This window comes from Lepisma saccharinum, chromosome 1, assembly GCF_977018435.1.
Source record: "Lepisma saccharinum chromosome 1, izLepSacc3.1, whole genome shotgun sequence".
NCBI lineage: Eukaryota > Metazoa > Arthropoda > Insecta > Zygentoma > Lepismatidae > Lepisma > Lepisma saccharinum.
In genome coordinates, this window is record NC_139229.1 from 70875121 (window position 1) to 70897743 (window position 22623).

The 22623-nt window shown below is 39.0% G+C and overlaps 1 protein-coding gene across 1 annotated transcript in view; it reads right to left on the reverse strand.

Annotated features, from left to right (window-relative positions):
• Window positions 1-7298: 7298 nt before the first annotated feature.
• The window catches only part of LOC145983838 (very long chain fatty acid elongase AAEL008004-like), a 41066-nt gene continuing 25741 nt past the window's right edge, over window positions 7299-22623 (reverse strand). Inside the window, exons 6-7 of the mRNA XM_083116884.1 lie at window positions 8895-9031; window positions 7299-8427 (exon numbers count right to left, since the gene is read on the reverse strand). Of these exons, the coding sequence (XP_082973010.1) occupies window positions 8254-8427; window positions 8895-9031 (311 nt within the window). The 3' untranslated portion in view covers window positions 7299-8253. The remainder of the gene's footprint in view (window positions 8428-8894; window positions 9032-22623) is intronic.

The following is a 22623-nucleotide window of genomic DNA, read 5'->3' on the forward strand; positions in this document are numbered from 1 at the left end:
TTTGCACTTGCTTCGAATCCCCCTGCCTGGTGCAGCGGTCTTAGAGAGTTTCAGCGTTCCCACAGCTGTGAATGTAATGCCAGGGTAGTCAACCCTATCGATGACGGTGCCATGCTTTCTAACTTCCACCTGCGAGAACAGGTGCGGCACAAAATTGTCCACGAGTCTTAGGTTTGCGTTGGTGGGGAAAGCTTCGCCATTGTCTCTCTTCACTACATCAAACTTGATGTACAAATTAGCTCTGTGAGGGTGAATGAATACATCCCCGACGTCCACATCAAACTCAATCTCTCAGTTCGCTTCGTTGAGGTTAGCAAACGTGCGACGATTGGGAGGGAAGGACTGCAACTCGTAAATTTCAATTTGCTCCATGATGGTTATTTATTACACATTGATCTCCACGACAGCATTGGTCGTGGCACCGGCAAAATCTACCACCTCGCCCTTCTCGTTTGTCACTGCTAATTCTATGTTGTCTATGCGGTTACGAGACACGGGAAAATATATCGGTGAGGAGGGTGTGTAGATAATTGGCTTCACGAACTCTGAGTTTGGTTTAAACGTAGCAATAATTCCTGTATGCTTGTGGCTGCCTGGGATGCCGTCCGAGGATTTGGTGATCATACCTTCTGCCACATTGCAATGTATGTTCAGAGTCTCTATGGCTAGAAATTTTGGAATGTTGGCGCCGATGTGCTTCATGCCAGGTTCGAGCTTGGTGTTGTTCTCAAATCCCAGAAGCTCTCCGACAGTGCCCAGGTCCACGGTTTCCGTAGCAGACACCAGTTCCACTCTGTGGGTTATAGAATTTTGTGACAGCAACACATCTCTCGGCAAGTGGGCCTGCAAGGTAGACAGGTTGTACTAGCCAGGGGTGATGCTGATTTTTTCGCTGCCAACCTTGATGGTGTTGGTATGAATCGTGACATTGGGTATCAGGTACATGCTGTAGAATGCGCAAAAAGCAATAGATTTAGGATAAATGATGTCGTCATGCAATGCGAGTTTCAGAACTGAAGTCTGGCTTGTGAGATGGAACACTCTCATAGTGCTTCAGGTGCCACATTGCTTTTTGGATATCCTCAATGGTTGGGTTATTAAATTGCGAAAGGAAGACGAGAATGGAAATGCAGAGATGTCCGCAGTTCACATTGCTGAAACCCTGGATACGTTCGTCATTGTAGTAGAGGCTGGGAACACCGAGATACTTCACCAACCCGGCAGGTGGTGTACCTCCGAATGAATCGAAAACAAATGCTTCCTTGTTGTTTACTTTCAGGTAGCATATCCAATGGGTACCACTGATACAAACTCTTTAGGTAGGGTATTGTAGATTTTGACGCCACTGCCAGTTTTGACCTGGTTCCATATTGGCTTGATGAGGTTCCTGTACTTCTCGCCGCTGCTGGATTTGATGCGATTCTGTGTTGCATCATTGTTTTGGTACAGGGCGTCCGTCATGATCAAAATTTCCGTGTAACTTTGGTAATCCTCATCCGTGTAACCTTTGGGTTGATTTTTGGTGATGAGCTCCCACAGTCCCACTGTGCCGGGATACCTAGTCCAGCTGTTCTTCTCGCCCAAATTCATTTTTACGTCGTCGCCCTCGAACGTGACTTCCAATTTTCCAATTTTCCAAACCACTCAATCGTTGAGTTCCATGGTTGGGTATAATCCGAACACCTCGTCCTTTTCGAATTTCCCAGTGCTTAGGTAATCCCTCGCCAACGGACCCAACTTGACTAGCTTGTCCGAAGAGGTGCTGCCTAGGGCCTGACGTCTCGGAGTTGGTGAAAGTTCAAACGAAGTAGTGTGAATGCTGGATACCGGTGTGGGTATGGTATAATTTCGAGCAGTGAGTGGCACAAGCTCGTTGATCAAGTTTTTGTTTTGTTCTGTGACATGTTTGATTTCTTTACCAAGTCCGGTGATGGCATCGATGATAGGTTGGTCCTGGCGCTTTTTCCCTTCGTAAATTCCACGATTCTCGGATTTCCACACCTTGAACCTTTTGCCAAGTAGTCGCGCAGCTTCAGGTTGTCGTCTGCGAGTTTGCGTTTCGCCATTGTTATTTATAATACATCAAGACGTTTCTTGTAACGTTGCAACATTTAGAAAGTTATTAATTTTGTTTCTGTATTTTCCGTTATTGGGTATCCTCGTCATGTCTATTGTGACGAATCCGAAATCATCTTGGTTCCAGCATGAAGAGCAAAATTTGGAAAACTGATTGTAGTTTATGTCCCCACTTACATAATCATCGAAAGCGTGCTTTAAATTGGTGTGGTCTTGACGAAACAAACAAATGAAATTAGCATTGTCCCGGAGCAGCGGCTTGGGGATTTTGGAAAAAGTCTGAGCAAGGTAGAAGCAGTCCATGCCTCTGTGCCGGCCCTGAGTAAAAAAATTGCTAATCTGGTTCTGGTTCTCCAGGATCACATCGCCGAAGACCACCACCGAATTTTCGAGGCAACAGTCTAGTGGCATCACTTCAGAAGCAATAATAGCTATGCCCAGCTGACAGTACTTAGGTTGTTCCAAACCTTTGGAGAAAACATACAGGTGCCTTTTCTTCCAATCTAGCCAGTCGGGCGCAAGTAAAAAATTGTCTAAAGCCAACGTTGTTTTTCCGAAGGTACAACGACAAGGCAGCGAATATTGTCGGGCAACAGTTCACAGTTTTTCCTAACCTGACGTTCCGAGGGAAAATCTGGCAGTCGCCTCACCACATCTCAAGCACCCGTTACACAATCACCTCGTTTGCATCGATCCAACTTTTTTCCTGGAGTCCCAGCCATTTCACCAACAGTTTGTCACTTTTCTACGTAATACTTTTTCAATAAGATATGTGTCGGGGTATTTTGTTTTAGAAAGTTCCTCTTCGTAAATTCTTCCTTTCAGAATTTCGTCGCGATTATCTTTTTTTTTATATACGTGTGACGGTTTCCGGGTAAGACTCGAACTACGGTGAAAAGTTCCGTACTCCAATTTTTAGTGTAGCCTTTTCGAACGTACGCTTAAATTTACTGATTCTCACCTGATCTCCAATTTTGTGTTTCGGTTTCTTGCTTGTAAAGTTGTACTTTGGACAATAAACCGTAGAAATTAAAATCCGCTCGTCCGATTTGTTAACGTCAGCTGGTTTCACGTTTATCGTACGATTCAAACTGTGATTATAGCTGTTTACGAGTTCGGAAGCATGTCGAGCCACTTGTAATTCCCCTGAAGCGTGAATTGTTTCCACATGCGTGTTTTGAGAGTTCGGTTGAAACGTTCCACTACGCTGGCTTTCATGTGACTAAAGGTCGAGTAATGTTGAATATTTTGTTTTTGAATAAATTGTCGAAAGACAGAGTTGTAGAATTCTTTTCCGTTATCTGTTTGAAGAAATCGAGATCGCCTGCCACTTTCATTGAAAATAGTTTTAAATGCTTCCACTACACAGGTTCCTGTTTTTACCTTGAGGGATAAAGCCCACGCAAATTTTGAAAATGTGTCTATAACTGTGAGAAGATACTTGTACCCTTGTTGATTTTACGTACATTTTTAAAGTTGCCACCGCTCATTTCCACAAGGTGAGCTTGCCACAGGTCGTATATGCCTTTGGTCACTACCGGCAGTCGTTTGAAGTTTCGCCGTGCAGGTTTGTGCAGCTCGTTCACAATAGCCTGCCTAGACATTGTGTGAAAAATATAGCTTGGATGGGATTTCTGGCCGCAGACAATGCTGGGTTTTCTATGTACAGCTTGTCACCTACTTCTATGTCGATAATTTGAGTGGCATCTTCGTCATAGGCTGTCTCGCGACTTTCGGGGTGGGTGAAATCGACCAACTCCACTCCTCTTATTTTAGGCTCGTCACCGATGTTCGTCACGGTCATGCTTGGGTAGTGGGTCGCGTGAGACAAAGACCAGTAGGAAGCCTTGACGAACTGAAGTGTGTCAGCGATCAAAAACTGGTGATAGGCTTTGGCAGCAGTCAGCATGTAGAGTTTGGCACCCGGATGGAAGAGCGAGGAAAATTCCCTGTTTGGAATGCTGTACAGTTCGATGACAACAGTGGGCTTGAGATTGTCCATGCTGGCGTTCAGGGTATTTACATTGGTTCGAACCTCGCTCTCCACATCCTCCAATCTACCGTTTATTGATTCCAGATGTTCCTCGATAGCAGGGACAACAGTGTCGTAATTGGGCTTGATCTTCACATCGACAATAAGCCTCTTGAATTTTTCGTTTAACTCATGTAGTTGGGTACTGAAATTAGTTATGGCCGATTCCTGGCTCGCCTCGATGCTGCCAATTTGCTCTTTCACATTGGCGATAATCTGCTGTAGACTTTCCACGAGTGTCAACTTGGAGCTCTGGGTTGCGAGGTCGTGGACCTGGGTTCTAATTTCCGCAAACAAGCCATGTAGCTCGCTGATGTTCTGGTTGGTAGGCAAGGTTGCAACAGACTCCCGAAGCAATTCAATTTCGGTTTGGATGTTTTTGATGTCGTCGGATTTGAGTATTCGGTTTAGAGCCCTCTTCACACTTTTCAATTCCTGCGAGGTAGACAGGGTGGCCACCATGTTTTGGAGCGACTCCAAAACTTTTTTGACCGCGTCCAACTCGGAGGCAGCAGCAGCAGCGCGTATGCCTTCTTGTAATTGTGTTATGTCGTCCTGGGTGGGAGTGGATTGTTGCAAACTTTCCAACTTAGTCTGTATGTCGTCGATCAAGTGATGAAAATGCGACAACTCTGATTCGGTGTCTAGATTTTCCAGCTTGGTGATTTCCTGTTGGACGCTGGCCAGAGTATTTCTGATGCCAGGCAGTTTGGATTCCGGTGCCTCGTGTACGTTTGCCAGATCATTTTTGATGACGGCAAGAGCATCCTCAATGTGCGTTATGGTGTTTTGCAGCTTCCCGAAATCCTCGTAGGTCTCAAGTTGGAGTTTTATGTTGGCAACACTGCGGGCAATGGCGTTCAGCTCGCTGGACGAAGGTAGATTGTCGATGAAGTTCTGTAGCGTTTGGAGTTTAGTTTTGACGTCGGTGATGTCTGCATGCAAAGCGTCTGTGAGAGCTCCGCCTTGATGCTTTCCAACGTAGAAATTTCGAACGATTGAAACTGTTCGCGCAATTTGGAAATACTGGCGTTCACGCGATCGTAGTCATCTTGAGTCTTGATGCTCTGGATGATGGTTTGCAGTTCAGTCTGGATGGTGCTTGTTTGGTCCTGCAAGTGTCGCTTCAGCTGTTCCACATCGGAGGTCTGTGTTTGCTGCAGTTTCAAACCTTCGTTCTGCAGCTTGCCTATGCTCAGCGCCAAGTTGTTGAGGTTGTCTATTGACGCGAAGTCGGTGTACTTTTGCAGCAGCGATTTGAGCTCGGCGTCGATCTTGAGTACGGGGTCCAGGCACTGAGACTGCAGGCTGGCTATCTCCGACTGGAGGCTGCCAGCGTGGACTGCAGGGCCTGCAGGTCGCTTCGCAGCTTCTTGACCCTGACGTCGAGCATGAGAAGCTCGTCGCCATGGTCGTCGCGTTTCGTGTGGCCAAAAATATAGTTAGGCATTGTTACTGCTGTGGTTATTTATCATAGGGTAGGTGATTCGCATCTCCACAAAAAGAGGGATGAGTTTGCCAGAGATGAGGAACCGGTAATAATTCAAGTTGTTGTTAAATACATAGAAAGTTTTGCCCACATAATTATGTATAATTAATAGACCGTTAAATTTAGATAGCATGGAAGGCAGGAGTTGGTTGGACGGGAACTTCCATAGCTTGCTTCCTGAAGCCAAACAGGTTCATAGGCATTGTTATTTTATAGAAACATTGCCAGCTGTAAGTTCAAAATTGCACCCCTCTTCCCCCAAATCGCATTACATACATGTGTAGGACAGAGGTATGCATGTTTCCGTCCGTGGCGTTACAAGAGAAGAGGCCTGCTTAAAGATTTTTGGTTAGCATGCAATAGATCAGTATGCTAGAAAAGACAGAGAAAAGGGGGGTAACAATAGCATGAACACTGCACAACCACTATTGTCAGTTAGCATGTGTTAGATCGTAGTCATTTGTCACCAACTCTCCATCTTACTGCATACTTATCATCATAGAAGGCTACAGAATATTACAGCATAGATCGTAGTCAGCGCTGTCAACTCCTATTTGTAGGTTAGCCTCGCCTGTGAAATATCATATGGCAAAATAAAAAAAGAAAGGTTTCTGAGCGAGTTTTTGGTAGTAGTCAGTGTTACCAACTCCTATTTGTAGGTTAGCTTCGCCTGTAAAATATCATATGGTGAAATTTTCGTGGGGTGGGTTAGCAACACTGCGAGCGCACTGTGCCCAAAAGGATGTTGGTGAACCGGGAAATTACTACTACTAGCATTCCACCGAATAACGCTGTAAGGCACTAGAGGCTACAAACTGGCCAGTCATAAGGTCGGATGTTGCCCAAAGATTGCTACTGTGTTTGCATAAGGTTTTATGTCGTTTCTACTGTAGTCCAGTAACATACAACAGGTTTTATCCGTTGTTCTCGCATTCACTGGAATGTGCCATACAGCGTTATTCGGTGGAATGCTTCAATTGCACACGACAATAATAATATTTTGTTTAATTCAAGCTTTTTCAGGTGTGTGTTTGTAGAGTTCTATATCAAGCTGGTTATATTATGTGTTACACAAAAATATATTCTAATAATATTCACGAAAATGTAAGTTCCTAACACTCTTTGTCCATTGATGCACTAAGCACAGCGATTGAAATAAATCCTTACATGTTATTACATTTATAAAAACAGCTCAATATTGAATGTGAAATCAATCCAATATTTCTAATGTTGAATGTTTTATATTAAAGTTATACAGTATATTAAATTTCGGAAGCATTTTATGTAATTGTACAGGTGCAATAACACGAGTAAAGGTAGCGGTACAAATGTTTTGTTTGTTGCACAATTTGTATCATGTTATTTTCGTCTTTTATGAATTATGTTAATATTTATGTAATGACTTCTAAGAAGTGGAAAGTATGTTATGTACAGGAATCACAGCTTTCAGTGGCCTTTTTTTGTATATTTTATTGTATTTACACCCTTCATGTACGAGTAACGTTTGTAAACGTAATGAATGATATTCAACTTGACGTCATCACGCAGTGCACTTTGGGAAGAAACAGCATGAGGTCCGGCAGATTCGCATGTGTTAAGTAAAGCGAATACCTTCCTTACAGAGAGAAATTTGCATTATTTTATACGTACACATTCCTCATACGATCAAAACATTCATACCTTGAAAGAATACATGCACAATCTGACCTATTCGTCCGAGATATGGCGGCGGAACGTTAATTAGCGCAATGAATTGTGGGGGAAGTTGTTCGCGGAATATCACCCATTTACTTTGTATTGCACATTTTATTCTCATAGTCTTGATTTGTAATTTACAGGGAAACATTACAGTACATGTTAAGCACATTACGTACATTTTATTGCTCACTAACTTAAAATTATATTTTAGAGAAGTGGAAGTTTTGTTTTTCCAACGAACTAATAGCTCAAGTTCAGTCTTGCGTTAAGTACGTATATTAATAATTTCAAAAACCAATAGAACCTGTATGTGGGAACTAGGATGTGAAGGGTTAGGTGGCATAGCAGACCTTGGCTGAACCTCGTCGCTTAATAAAGAAAATTTATTACTGTTATTATATTTCTCCAATCAAGAAAATACTTTGTTAAAATGGCTCTAATTCTTGAAATAAAATTAAATAATGCTAACTTAAATTTCTGCGGTTGAAAGTTGCATTTTATAAAAATTGGCAAATTACGTAGGCTTGTAATAATTCTTCAAGTACTGCAGCAGTAAACGTGCTCAGTATATTTGGTCGGAAACAATAAAAATGCAATACTATCAATGGATGAAAATTCAACGACTTTTTTAAAACCCATTTTTGGCATAGTTTACCCACCTCCGAAATATGCATTTTAGTATTCTTCAGAGAAACTGTTCCAATGTTTCAGTTTTTGACAGTAATCTGTCTATTTGTACGAGTAAAAGTTTTGTGATTGTCAGTCTTATTCACAAACTATACATGCTTTAAAATAAAGTTCTCTTTAAAATTTACTTCATGTGCACATGTTCATTTCAGTGTAGCAATATGGAATGTCACTGCTACGTTTGATGATATAACTTTCATACACAAATTGACTATATTTAATTAGAAGACACGAACACTAAATGCTATATTAATCAATTTAGAATTAACAATCAACTGTCGTGAGTTTTTGCATCATTGACGTATGTTTTCTTGTAGAAACTAGAGAACAAATATATGAAGAAGAACAAATTTGGTAAATACACGAGTCCAATTAAATTAATCGCTTTGCAGCAGTTGCTCCACACACCTATCGCAATGTGGATGAACGAAACGAAAAACTGAATCTGAAAAGAAGGAAAAAAAGGACAATGTTACACTGTTCTATGATACTGTTCATTAGAATACACACACACATAGAATTCCATTCGGTTTGAAAATAGATCTAAGTAATTATATGAACCTAGTATACTTTATTTCAAGTTAATTAAGTTCATAGGCGAAGTTCTGCCCCAACCCCCCCATGACTCCCTTTGTGAATATGGATAGTGGCGTGGCCATTTTTACCCCACAAAAGCAACAAAATGAAATGAGTGATGAAGGTCAAATATGTTCTAAATCAACCATAAATGCACATGATAACGCTCTGCCCCATTTCTCCCTCTCGCGGACGGGAAATTGCTTAATTTTAGATGCTAAGAAAGAGTGATCAATCCCATAATGTACCATGAAAGACGAACGATACAGCAAATCGACTACTCCGTATTCTCTAGAACTATTACTTTGCAGGAGAGATTCCATAAGGAATACTTACCAACTGAATCGTAGTTAAGTATTTCTTCCACCAAAGATATTTTTGTACTTTAGGGCCCAAAATCGCAAGGAGGTAGTAGGTGTACATAATGGTGTGCACCACACAATTTATTGCTAGCGTTAGTGCCGCTTGTCCACCTGAAAAATTAATATTCGCAATGAATGTCTGATAATTACAGTAGAAGTTCAGGAGGATAAAACCATGACACAGCAGAATTTGACACGTTTGGTGTTAGGTTATATCCTGTGACAGCGGTGTATGAGTGGATAGAACACTGAGTCAGCAGAAAGTTGACGTGCCTGTTGACCTTGAAGACGTCCGGTGGCGATGTGGAAGAGGGAGGGGGGAAATTGACCCGTGACGTTGTTTTTGATGTATGCTAACTTAACACGTGCGTTAGTTTATGTGTGTGTGTGTGTGTGTGTGTGTGTGTGGAGGAAATGCGCGCGCAACCATTGTGTAAGATGCAAAGATATGAAGGAACGTGATTTAAAGATGCCGCCGAAGGTGCCTTAACCCGAAAGCTTAGCGGCTAAGGTTATTGCTTTGTAAACAAGAGGTGTCGAGGGTTCGATTCCTGATAGAGTCAATATTGATTGATTGAGTTATTGTCTTAAGTCCACTTTATGCACAGCAAGGGTAATCGGGACTGGACCTACAGTTTAAAGTATGGATCCGAAACATTATGTGCCTCCACCGGGTATCAAACCTGGGACCTTTAGATTACAAGGCGGCGATGTCAATATCGAAATCTCTCGATTAGCCTTCGCGTACATAAACCCAACAAGATGGTGGTGTTCGAAAATTGAGTTGGGTTAGTGGTTAAAGTTGTCGCCTTGTAATGAAGAGGTTCCGGGTTCGATTCAGTACGTAGTCAAATGGAGTCAATTGTTTTTGTCCCCCATTATAAATCCCGATTAGCCTATCTGTGCATAAATAGTCCTTGAATAAAAACAATATGGCGGCCGCGTTTTGTGTGCGGCATAGAATGTTGCCTCCATTGGAGTAGTCGAATCTGCGATCCCCTTTTGATAACAAAGCGATAGTGTCTGCCATGTTGCTTATCTTACCTACTCTTTATGCATTAGAGCTAATCGGAACAACAACAGCAAAACAACAGAATCTGCTTTCTCTTTATACATTAGTGGTAAAGACTTTGCATTGTAATCAAAAAGGTTCCAGTTCCGATATCTAGTGAAACAACTTCGTTAAAAAAACAAAAAAACACCAACGATAGCACCAGCGGGAATCGAAACCTCGACTCCTGGGTTACAAAACCCCAAAGTCAGCCATCTCTATCTGTGTATCAAGATTAATTGGGAATAGTAACTCACTTTTTAAAAATCAATGTTATTCTGCAATTTGTTAGCATTGGGACTCGAAGCAGAAACTTCTTGAATACACAACGACAGTGTCAGCCATCTTGTTTTGCTTTTTTTAATATCTGTTCGTGTATAAATGGTAATAGGGACCGATCACGCACTTCTTTCTTTGTTTAAATAGAAAATCATTATTAGGCAATTTGACAACATTGGGAATCAAACCTGGGATCTCTTGATTTCAGCATTAACTTTTACATCCTATTTCCACTTTAGTTCATTTCCTCTTTGTGCGCAAAACCTAATCGAGACTTTTAAACAAATAGAATTAAATATCCAATTTTGCCAACATTCGGAAACGAACCCCGAACCGTTTGATAAACAACATCAGCTTTAACCTTATCTATATCGGTCACAACCGCTTCGCCGTCTCCGCCACGGCACACAATACACAGCCGCCATAATGTTCTTTATATAAATACTATTTTTGCACAGATGGGCTAATCGGGACCTATATTTGGGTGAACCAATAGCAATTGACTTCATTTGACTGCGTACTGAACCGAACCCTGGACCTCTTTGTTACCAGGCAACAACTTTAACCAATAAACGAACTCGATTTTCGAACACCGCCATCTTGTTGGGGTTTATGTACACAGAGGCCAATCGAAACAATTCATTATTGACTCTACCAGGAATCGAACCCTCGACACCTTCTTTACAAAGCAAGAACCTTAGCCACTAGGCTTTCGGGGGGTTACGCCAGGTTCGGAACCATCTTAAAATCAGTTTCCTTCAAAACTTTGCATCTTACACATTGGTTGCGCGCGCATATCCTCCGCCATATTGATTTTATACAAATACTAATATTTATACACAGTTAGGCTAATCAGGACTATTTTTGTATCAACGTTAATCGGGAATAGTAACTCACCTTTTAAACAAATCAGATATTCTGCACTTTGTCAGCATTGTGGTTCGAACCCGGAACCTCCTACATACAAGACCACAATGTCAGCCACCTTGTTTTGCATAAATACTATACATCACACTTCATTTTTCATTTAAAGAAAAACTCCTTAACAGGCAATTTGACTACGTTCAAAATCGAACCAGGGACCTTTTCGATACAAAACAACAATGTCAGCCATCATGTTTAGCTTTTTGAATATCTGTTCGTACATAAATACTAATCGGGACTGTTACCCCACACTTCTTTTTTTTATTTAAACAGAAAATTATTATTAGGCAATTTGACAACATGGGGAATCGTGCCCGAGACCTCTTGATTACAGCATTAACTTTTACACCCTATGTCCACTTTAGTTCATTTCCTCTTTGTGCACAAAGCTAATCGAGACTTTTAAACAAATATAATTGAATACCCAATTTTTCCAATAATGGGAATCCAACCCGGGAACCCTTGTTCATTTCATATTTAAACTATTATCTATATATTATATATATATTAAACAATATATCGCTGATTAAGAAACAACATCATCGCCGCGTCGCGCCGCGCCGCCACCACCGCATCCCAAAACGCCGCCGCCATATTGTTTTTATTAAAAGACAGCCCGACCCTGTGGCCGAGTGGTTAGCACATCGCGCTGCGACGCCAAGGGTCCCGGGTTCGAATCCTGGTCGGGCTTGGTTGTTTGTGAATGTCCATTCATCAATTTCATCATTTCATCACTCATCCCCATCTTCGCAAATTAGCCAAGAGGCACAAAACGCGAAGTAAAATAAACTAAATCAAATCAAATCAAAAGACTAATTATGCACAGAAAGGCTAATCGGGATTTATAATTGGGGACAAAAACAATTGACTCCATTTGACTACGTACTGAATCGAACCCGGAACCTCTTCAATACAAGGCGACAACTTTAACCACTAACCCAACTCAATTTTCGAACACCGCCATCTTGTTGGGTTTCTGTACGCGAAGGCTAATCGAGAGATTTCGATATTGACATCGCCGCCTTGTAATCTAAAGGTCCCAGATTCGATACTGTAGGTCCAGTCCCGATTACCCTTGCTGTGCATAAAGTGGACTTAAGACAATAACTCAATCAATCAATATCGACTCTACCAGGAATCGAACCCTCGACACCCCTTGCTTACAGAGCAATAACCTTAGCCGCTAAACTTTCGGGTTAAGACACCTTCGGCGCCATCTTTAAATCACGTTCCTTCATGTCTTTGCATCTTACACAATGGTTGCCACGCAATTTCCTCCACACACACAGACACACACACAAGCTAACGCATGTGTTAGGTTAGATAAATCAAAACAACGTCACAGGTCAATTACCCCCCTCCCTCTTCCACATCGCCACCGAACGTCTTCAAGGTCAACAGGCACGTCAACTTTCTGCTGACTCAGCGTTCTATCCGCTCATACACCGCTGTCACCGGATGTAACCTAACACCGGATGTGTCAAATTCTGTTGTGTCAGGGTTTTATCCTCCTGCCCTTCTACTGTTACCGTATACCATATTGAATTATTAAACTGTTTTACAATAAAATTAATTCTTTTGGCTATTTTCTCTTATCCAGATATAATGGACTGTATGTAAATAACTATAAAAAGTAATAAATAACTATTCAAGAACATTTATATTAAATATATATTATTAAATTATTTTGTTAATCTTATATATCAGACTTTTATAAAGCAGTAATTTCTTTACTGACGTTAGAAACGTCAATAATTTACAAAATAGTTGAAATTGTTTTATTAGTGTTGCATATTTTTTTGATTTGTATTAATATAAATGTATTAGATTTCATATTTATTATATATGTTTTACTTTCATTGGGCAAATATTGTTATTGGTGTAGATCTTCTAATATAAGGAAAATATTTGGGCCTAAAAGGGAACCACCACGTGTTTCCCAATTTGGACCGGTCCATTTTAGGAGACGTTAGGTAAGAAAATATATATTTTTAAAACATTTCGACAGGAAGTAATTGGAGTACTGTCCTTCATTAGGTTCCCAAGATGTCGAATAGAGGCACGTATGGGAAATGGAATGATTTGCAGATGACTGTGGCTGCTTACACAAACGGTGACTATGGACTCGATGAGTGTACCCGCTTATTTTGAGTCCCAAAGGCTACAATAAAGAGACACGCTGACAGCAAAAATACGTTTTTGAATACAATAAGGTGCTTCGGTAGGCAAGCAACCTTCACTGGAGAAATTGAAAAAAATTCTGGCCGACCACATTCTGTTATTTGAGGAAAGGTTTTGCAGCTTTAAAAATATTTAACTTAGGTAAATAGCCGCTTGTTTCAACAAAAAAATGTTAGTACATAAGTGAAAAACACTACTTACAAATATTATTTCCTCTTGAAATTGTGTTTTTTATGTTATATTACATTAAGGGTCATGTGTCGATCGTTTCAGCATAAGTTTCATATTTCCTAGTTTTCAGTAAATACGTTGTACGTATAATGAAAATTGTTGCATTATCAATGTTGTTTTACGAAAAAAACACTTTTAATTTATTCTAATGTTAATAATAATTGTTATTTGCAGTTTTATTTCTCAGGTCCAACTTAGGCAACTGTAAATTCAAATTAGGCAACAGGTTTCCCAATTTTGACCATTGATTCAATTTCTTTTTCTTATTTTATAAATGTTAGTACTTACATATTTTAAAATTTATTACTCTCCGACGAAAGTAATGTAATGTAATGTTCTATACTTTTTCAAAAAAAAATATTTCGAATTAGTCATTAATAGAGAAATACGTAAGTTAAGAAAAACAAAAAACTGGTCCAATTTCGGCAACTTTCCCCTATTTGAGGATCTAGCTGTCCCATTTTTATTTCCGGTGAGTGTACTTATTTCAAGGGAATACATTCTGTGCTGCTGTTGTCATATACTAAGAATTTGTTGGAATTCCTTTTTGTCTTTTATTCTGGCACATGTTACTAAAGCAAAACATTATTGGTAAGTAGGCATGGTTGTCGGAAGAAAATTTTGTAGGGGATGGGGCTGAGCATAGTAGAAATAACAATAATAATAATTGTATTATTATTGCATAATTAATATTATTATTATACGTACATTACTATTATAAAATAATAAATCGTAACATACCCCATCGGTACGAGTAGAATCGTGTCCAGACTTGTCAGAACCTGTTATACATTTAGTTGAGAAAGAGGTTTTTACACAGGAAGCGGCCGAGGCTCGCCTTGGTGGAAGGTGAATGAAGGTCGGGGGAACATGAACAAAACCAGGGAACCTAGAAAGCAAGGGGGTCCTTTCATTTTCATCGCTGAGAGGAGTAACACTTCTAGGGGAGAGGCTGCTGGTAACGATGTTTTTTTTTTATTGATTGAGTTGGTGTTGTAAGTCCACTTTATGCACAGTAACGCTAATTGGAACTGGACCTACTGTTTAAAGTGGGATCCGAACCACTATGTGTCTCCACCCGGGATCGAACCCGGGACCCCTTGATTACAAGGCGACGACGCTACCATTGCGCCATCGGGGAGGCTTCGTACCGATGGGGTATGTTACGAAATATGATCCACTTTATTTCAAATGTTAATATTATTAGTAGTGTGATTTGTGGTACAACCAGCACCACTTACAAGTGTACAAATGATGAGCTCATTTGATTAAACAGCCCGATTTGCCCACACTTAAAATTATGCCAAGATGCCCTTAATCCCCAATTCTTCAAGTGTAATATGCTCTTAATTCTAAGAATTTTGAATCCTAGTGTACAAATGATGAGCCCCCTCAGATTGATTTGCCTACACTTATAAAAGGCACTTCTGTGAGATTGTTGTCCATAAATTTGTTAAAAATATGCCCCTCTTGATATTTTTTTTGCCCACATCTAAAACTAGGCCAAACGTATTAACACCCACCCACCCACCCACACACAAACACACACACACACACACACACACACACATATTTACTTCCGGTTTAAGTTCAATTGGGCACCAGGCTCAACTTGCATATCTAGTACTAAAACAATGTAATTCTTCTAGAATTGCTCTGTGACTCTCTCATTTCTTACATCATAAACATATCAAGGGGTCCCGGGTTCGATACCCGGTGGAGGCACATAGTGGTTTGGATCCCACTCCAAATGGCACAAAATTTACACAGCCCCACATAACAGAAACTGTACCGGTATATTCAAATGCAAATTCAGACAAAATAATAAGCAGTTTGATAGATCAAACACTCTGAATTTGCAGCAAAAGAGATGGATGGAGCCTATGCGGATCTTCACACAAGTTATATGTTAATATTTCTGAATTCAACCCATTACAAGGTTCCACTTATGTGCCATTACCTGCCAATATCAAAAACAAAACAGCCGTGGTTAATATAAAAAAATAATGACCAGAAATGCTTTTTGTGGTGTAGCTGCTTTGTTTCCAGTTTCAAGGAATCCTCAGCGAATAACTTATTATAAACAACATGAAAATGATTTTGATGAGGCAATGGAGGGTTTAGAATATCCAATGCTTGTTCAGAATATTGATAAATTTGAAAAAAAGGCCAGGCACATCAATGGCAAACAATTATCTATTAATATATTTACTTGTTCTACTGGCCGTGACAATTGCTTGATAGATCCTCTCAGAATCAGTACACTTGATGATGAATCTGCTATTCCGATTGATCTGATCTTAATTGAAGGAGATGGCACATATCATTACACTCTGATACATAATCTTGAAGCTTTAGTCAACTAGACAAAACTCATAAAATATTCAAGTTGTGCAGAAGATGTTTGTCTGTATTTGATGGTCAAAAAATGGTGAAAGGGGTTCGGGAAAAAATGCAGAAATTGCTAAAAACAAGTTACTTGAGCATCTGAAATACTGAAACCATAAACCTGTTCATATGGTGATGCCAATGCCAAGTGAAAATGCAAAATTCAAAAAGTTTGAGGCCTTGTTGGAACACCCAGCATATATAGTCTGTGATTTTGAATCAAACCTCAAACCCCTTGCATTCTGCAGCCAAACCCTGAGGAATCTTCAATTACATCATATCAATTACATGAACCTTCCAGCTTTTATTATGTGGTTGTACAGGATGGTGTTGTTAGTAAAGAATATTTATACATGGGAGCAGATGCCATCAAAGAATTTGCACATAGAATAGAAAATGAGTGCCATGACATAGCATCTAATATCTTATTAAAATCAAAGCCCATGTTGCCTTTAACAGAGGATCAGATTGAAGATTTCAACAATGCAGAAAAATGACCGGTATGTGATTCTGAATTTTCAGATACAAATAACAAGGTGAAACACCATTCCCATACAGATGGTAAATTCTTAATGGCCCTGTGTAATAGCTGTAATATTAAGATCCAGAGACCAAAATTTATCCCTATATTTTGCCATGGTGCATCCAATTATGATTTTCATCATCTGATCAGGTACGAGGGGTTTGACAAGCAGAATTTAAATATTTTAGCTGAAAATGATGAGAAATATATTGCCATTAGCAAAATAATTAAAGTTAATGGTGTTCCTATTCACTTAAGATTTCTTGATTCATACAGAATTTTATCGGCTAGCCTGGCTACACTGGCCACTCAATTATCTGATGATCAATTCAAAATTACATGTGCTTTGTTTCCAAATGAGGACCTGAAATTAATTAGGCGAAAGGGTGTATATCCATATGATTATGTTACAGATTTTTCTAAATTTGATGAGTGTTCTCTGCCACCAAAACAAGAGTTTTACAGCAAAATCAGAGGATCTGGAATCACTGATGAAGATTATCACCATGCCCAGTTGATGTGGAACAATTTAAAATGCCAGACATTTGGTGATTATCACAAGGCTTATTTAAAACTTGATGTCACTCTCTTAGCTGATATACTTCAGGCATTTAGAAAATCTTCCATGCAAAATTATAAGCTGGATCCAATGTATTTTTACAGTGATCCGGGCCTAGCATGGTCTGCAATGTTTTTAAACACTAAAATGCAATTGGATCTGATCCAGGATCAAGATATGTACTTGTTTATGGAGCAATGTATAAGAGGAGGCATGGTGCAATGTTCTCAGAGATATGCCAGAGCAAATAACAAATATATTCCTGATTATGTTCCAGCATTGCCATCAAATTATATACTGTATGTAGATGCAAACAGCCTCTATGGTTATGCTATGATGGATAAATTGCCATATGCAAGGCTTGAGTGGGTTGAAGATTTCAATATTGAAGATCTTAAGGATTTTGATGACAGTAATTATGGCCTCTTCTTAGAGGTTGATCTGACAATTCCAGATAATTTACACAATAACTTTTCTGATCTGCCCCCAATTCCCGAGGTTGAGTGCTCACCTGGCTCTAAACACAAGAAATTGATGATGACTCTAGAGCCGAAACAGGATTATGTCATATATTACAAAAACCTCCAGTTCCTGATGCATCATGGTGTTCAAGTGACCAAAGTTGGAAAAGTTTTGAGGTTCAGGCACTCAAGATGGTTGAAACCATATATTGATACAAACACAGAGCTTCGAACATCTGCAATGAGCCAATTTGATAAGACCTTGTTTAAATTGATGGTCAATTCAGTGTATGGCAAAACAATTGAAAATGTCAGAAAACATATTGATGTTAAAATAATTACTGACCCCAGCCGGAGCAAAAAATTGATAGCAAAGCCCAACTTCAATTACAGAAGAATTTATGATGAAAATATGGCACTTTTCAACATGAAAAAAACAAAGATTAAGTTTGATAAGCCTATTTATGTAGGGGCTGTGATATTGGAATTGGCCAAATTACACATGTTAAAATTGTTTTATAATGTGTTGAAGCCTTTTTATAAGGATCGTGTAAAACTGATGTACATGGACACAGATAGTTTTGTTCTTGATATTCAAACAGAAGATGTTTATCAAGATATGGCACAGCCTGAATTGTTTGAATATTTTGATACCACTGAACATACAAGGATTCAACCCCACAACAAAAAGGTGCCTGGCAAGTTAAAAGATGAGACACTTGGTGATGTTATTGTGATGTACAGTTTTGAAACATGTAGTGGTGTTGTTGCCAAAAAGGCCAAGGGCATTGGCAGAGTAACTGTGGACAAAGAGCTTGAATTTGAGGATTACAAAAATTGTCTCAAATCATGTAGCACAATCAGAACATCAGAAAATAGAATTCAGAGTGTGGATCACTTATTGACTAGCAATATTGTAAGAAAAGTGGCTCTGGACCCACATGATGATAAGAGATGCATTTTGTCATTTGGCATACATACTTTGCCATGGGGTCATTGTGATTTGAAAATTGGCATTCAATGCCTAATTACAGAGCATGATTTGAAATAAATAAATATGCCTATGAACTTATTTGGGTTCAAAAAACAGGCTATTATGGACCTGCCAACACCTCAACCCTCTTCTGATATGATATCTAAACTAAGTGCTTTGTTAATTATTCATCTGAACAGCATACTTACAGATGTTGATGATGAAACAGGTAAAACATTGTACATATTTAACAATAATTTAAATCATTACCAATTACCTGTAGGTGGTCAATTGCAATTTATTACAACCCCTGAGGGTGATGTCAAAATTTCAGTGGGGGGAAATATTTATAGAATTAAGCACTCAAACATGATTTCTGGCACTGTATATACTGTTTCTGCTGGTGACTGCTTATATATTGAGGTCCCTGGGTCATATGACAAGCTTATACCTTTTTTTATAGAATTAAGAATCAGATATTCAATAATAAATAACCACTAAAACAAAAATGCCTAATGATATATTTGGCCATACAAGACATGAAGATCACAGTGATGAGATTCTAATGCTTGATGTCAGAGTCAAGAAATTAAGAAGTGATTTACAAGCTTTACAAACCACACTCAATGCCAGTCTTCAACTAGAAATTACAAATTTACAATCACAATGCATGGACCCTCTTCTTAAAATTGACTCAGAACTTAAATTATTGCTTCAGAAATATACTGATCTGGCAACATTGGATAATTTTCAAAGTTTAGAAGAAGCTGTAGCAGCTCTTCAAGCCAAATTTAAGACCCAGGCCACCAACTCTGAGCAATTGAAACAGCAATTGGAAGAGCAGATAAATAATGTACAGACACAGCTCCAAACAATTGTCAAAAGCATAAAATCACAAGAAGATTTTGATCTAGTGATTTCCACTCTAAAGGAACAGATTCAATCACTCCACATACCTAATCTGGACCCCTTGAACAATGCCATAGCCGAGGTTAAAGAAAAAATTGAGACACTTGAAAATTTTATGAACAACTTGCCATCTTCTGATGCTTTGAGTGCAATAACTCGGAGTGTTGCAAACATCAAGCTGCAACTTGAAACATATGAAGATTTTGGAAAAATTCAAAGTACCATAACCCATCTTGAGGGTACAATAGCAGCAGTGCAAAGTGATTTGACAAATGTACAAGAATCCCGCCTGCCCGGTATTGTCGACACACTTGTCAGTGTCCAGGAACAGATCACAAAGCTTGAAAACCTCAACACTGAATCTGAGCTATCTCATTTTCATCACTTGATCGATGATATCCAAACAAAGCTTGAAATTTTACAACAATCAACACCCACTCAGGCAGATATAGCCCTGCTCCAAAATGCTATGCAAAATGTGGCTGATGCTTCTGAATTAAATAATGTGAATATGGCACTTGAATCTTTGCAAAATACTGTATCAAATCTGCCAACATCACAGGAACTTAAAAATATTAAGAGAGCAGTGAATCGCATATTGAAATCAGAAGATATCAAGAATATCCAGACAGAGATCAAACAACTCACTCAAACAGTGGCCACTCAACCAACTAATCAACATATTAATGAACTGCATGCCCTGTTTGAGGATATCAGAAGACAGGTCCATGATCTTACTGCTCAAAATTCAAAATTAGCAGTTATTGAAAATTTGCAACAAATTGTAGCTAATATCAAGCAACAGCTAGGGACCATGGAATCCAATCAAGCAAATGCTTTGTCTGTTTTTGCCACCCAGCTACAAGAAATTGTGCAACAATACAAGAAACTTGTTGTGGACATAAAAATCAAGCCAGGCCATGATGATGTTGTTAGGACCATCAATGAGCATCTTGAATCTGTAACAAGCAGATTGCTTACAGCAGAAAAAGAAATAACAGGCATAATCGAGAATCCAAAACATACAGTAATTCTTGAATTGTACAGCATCCCCAACAAAGAATATGATTCACCATTTACACCAGGTGGCAAAATATATATGCTGTCCCCTGCACAATTTTATTACCAGTTTTTTGTTGGGGGCACACTGAGACCAATCAAGATCAAATATTGGCTTCAACCACAGGCACACCACTACCCCACCTTATCAATAACAAATGCTGACAACAAACCAAAAATCACCAGTGTAGAGTTAGAGGATTTCACAGATCCCAATACATTAGAAACATCTTATGCTGAAGATGAAGGCTCTCTGGAATTTAAAATACAAATAGGAGACAAATTATATTTAGAAAATCCTGTAGTATCAGCTACTGAACACCCCATAGTTGCAATATTCTTGTTTTCATATTATGTCTAGACAAATTATTGTTGATGAATTACACAGACAAGCCAGACATAATTATAAGAGACTGCCAGTAGTCACAAAAGGCATAGATGATTTATGGCAGAGCGACTTGATTGAGATGGCAAGTGGACAGCTGAAAAACTTAGACAAAATCAACAAGGGCTACAAGTATCTACTCACTGTCATAGACACATTTTCAAAATTTGCCTGGGCTGTGCCACTCAAATCCAAGACTGGAAAATGTGTTACAGAAGCCATCAGGACAATCATCAATCAGAGTGGAAGATCACCGCGCTATTTGCAAACAGATAATGGCAAAGAATTTTATAATTCTGTGTTCCAACAATTTATTAAAAGCCAGTCAATAAAACATTACTCGAGTTACAGTGATCTCAAAGCCTCAATTGTAGAGAGATTCAACAAAACCCTAAAAAATCATATGTATAAACAATTCACACTGCAAGGTAATTATAAATGGCTTAATATTCTTCCAGAACTTCTACATAAATATAACAACTCGGTCCATTCCACAATCAACATGAAACCCTCTGAAGTAACTTCATCTGATGAGCAAAAATTGATCAGGACTGTTTATTATCCTAGATATCAGCCAACAACAAGAAAGGCCAAATACAAGGTGGGTGATCAAGTAAGAATCAGCAAATATAAGCACTTATTCAAAAGAGGCTTTACAAGAAACTGGAGCACTGAATTATTTACAGTGGTTCAAATTAAACCTGGGACCCTTAACACATATATAATAAAAGATCACCGAGGAGAAATTCTGAAAGGCAGATTCTATGAAGAAGAACTCAGCAAAACTAAACAGCCTGACACATATCTCATAGAAAAAATCATCCGCAGAAAAGGCAACAAGTTACTTGTCAAATGGCTAGGACTTCCAGAACACAGCTGGATCGATGCAGACAAAGTGATAATATGAGCGCCTGGGATGTTATAAAGAGGCTGAAAGAACCTGAACAGCAGATTAAGAGAAATGGCAAGTTGCTGCCTGAAAATATTAGATGCCTTATTGTTGGGCCATCTGCTTGTGGTAAAACTACTAATGATTGATAATTTTTTATTGGCACCCAACTGGTTAGACTGGAAAAACAGGCACTTGTATGTCTTCTCTAAGAGCTTGGAACAATTAAAATATCAGCAGGTGATGAAGCTATATGATGGATTGGATATAGCCACTTTTGAACCAGATGTTAAGCCACTTCATGAATGTCTCGATAATTCTGTTGTGTTTGATGACATTATACTGGATAATCAAAACAAGGTTAGAAATTTCTTTACACAGGGCCGACACAAAAACATTGATTGCTTCTACCTGGCACAGACTTTTTCAAAAATACAGAAGCAGCTGATCCGAGACAACAGCAATTTTATATGTGTGTTTCATCAAGATCATACCAACCTCAAACACATACATGATGAATATGTAGGTGGGGACTTGAGCTACAATGATTTTTCCAAGTTTTGCAGTAGGTGCTGGAACCAGGACAGTTATGGGTTTGTCACAATTGATATGACAAGAAAACCCAATAGTGGCAAATACAGAAATAAAATCAACAATTTCTAGACATTGAAACATATATAAATAACCATGAAAAGGCCAATCATTGATGATCTTAAATTAAGAGATTATCTTGTAAAAAGATTTAAGGGATGGAAATCACAGAACCGAGGAATTTATGAACAACACAAACAAACAGAACAGCCTATTATTGATGCTATTAGTGAATTAGGTAAAAATATCAAAACTGTTACAGAGCAAAATCAAAATTTGATCACAGAGCTTGTACCTGTA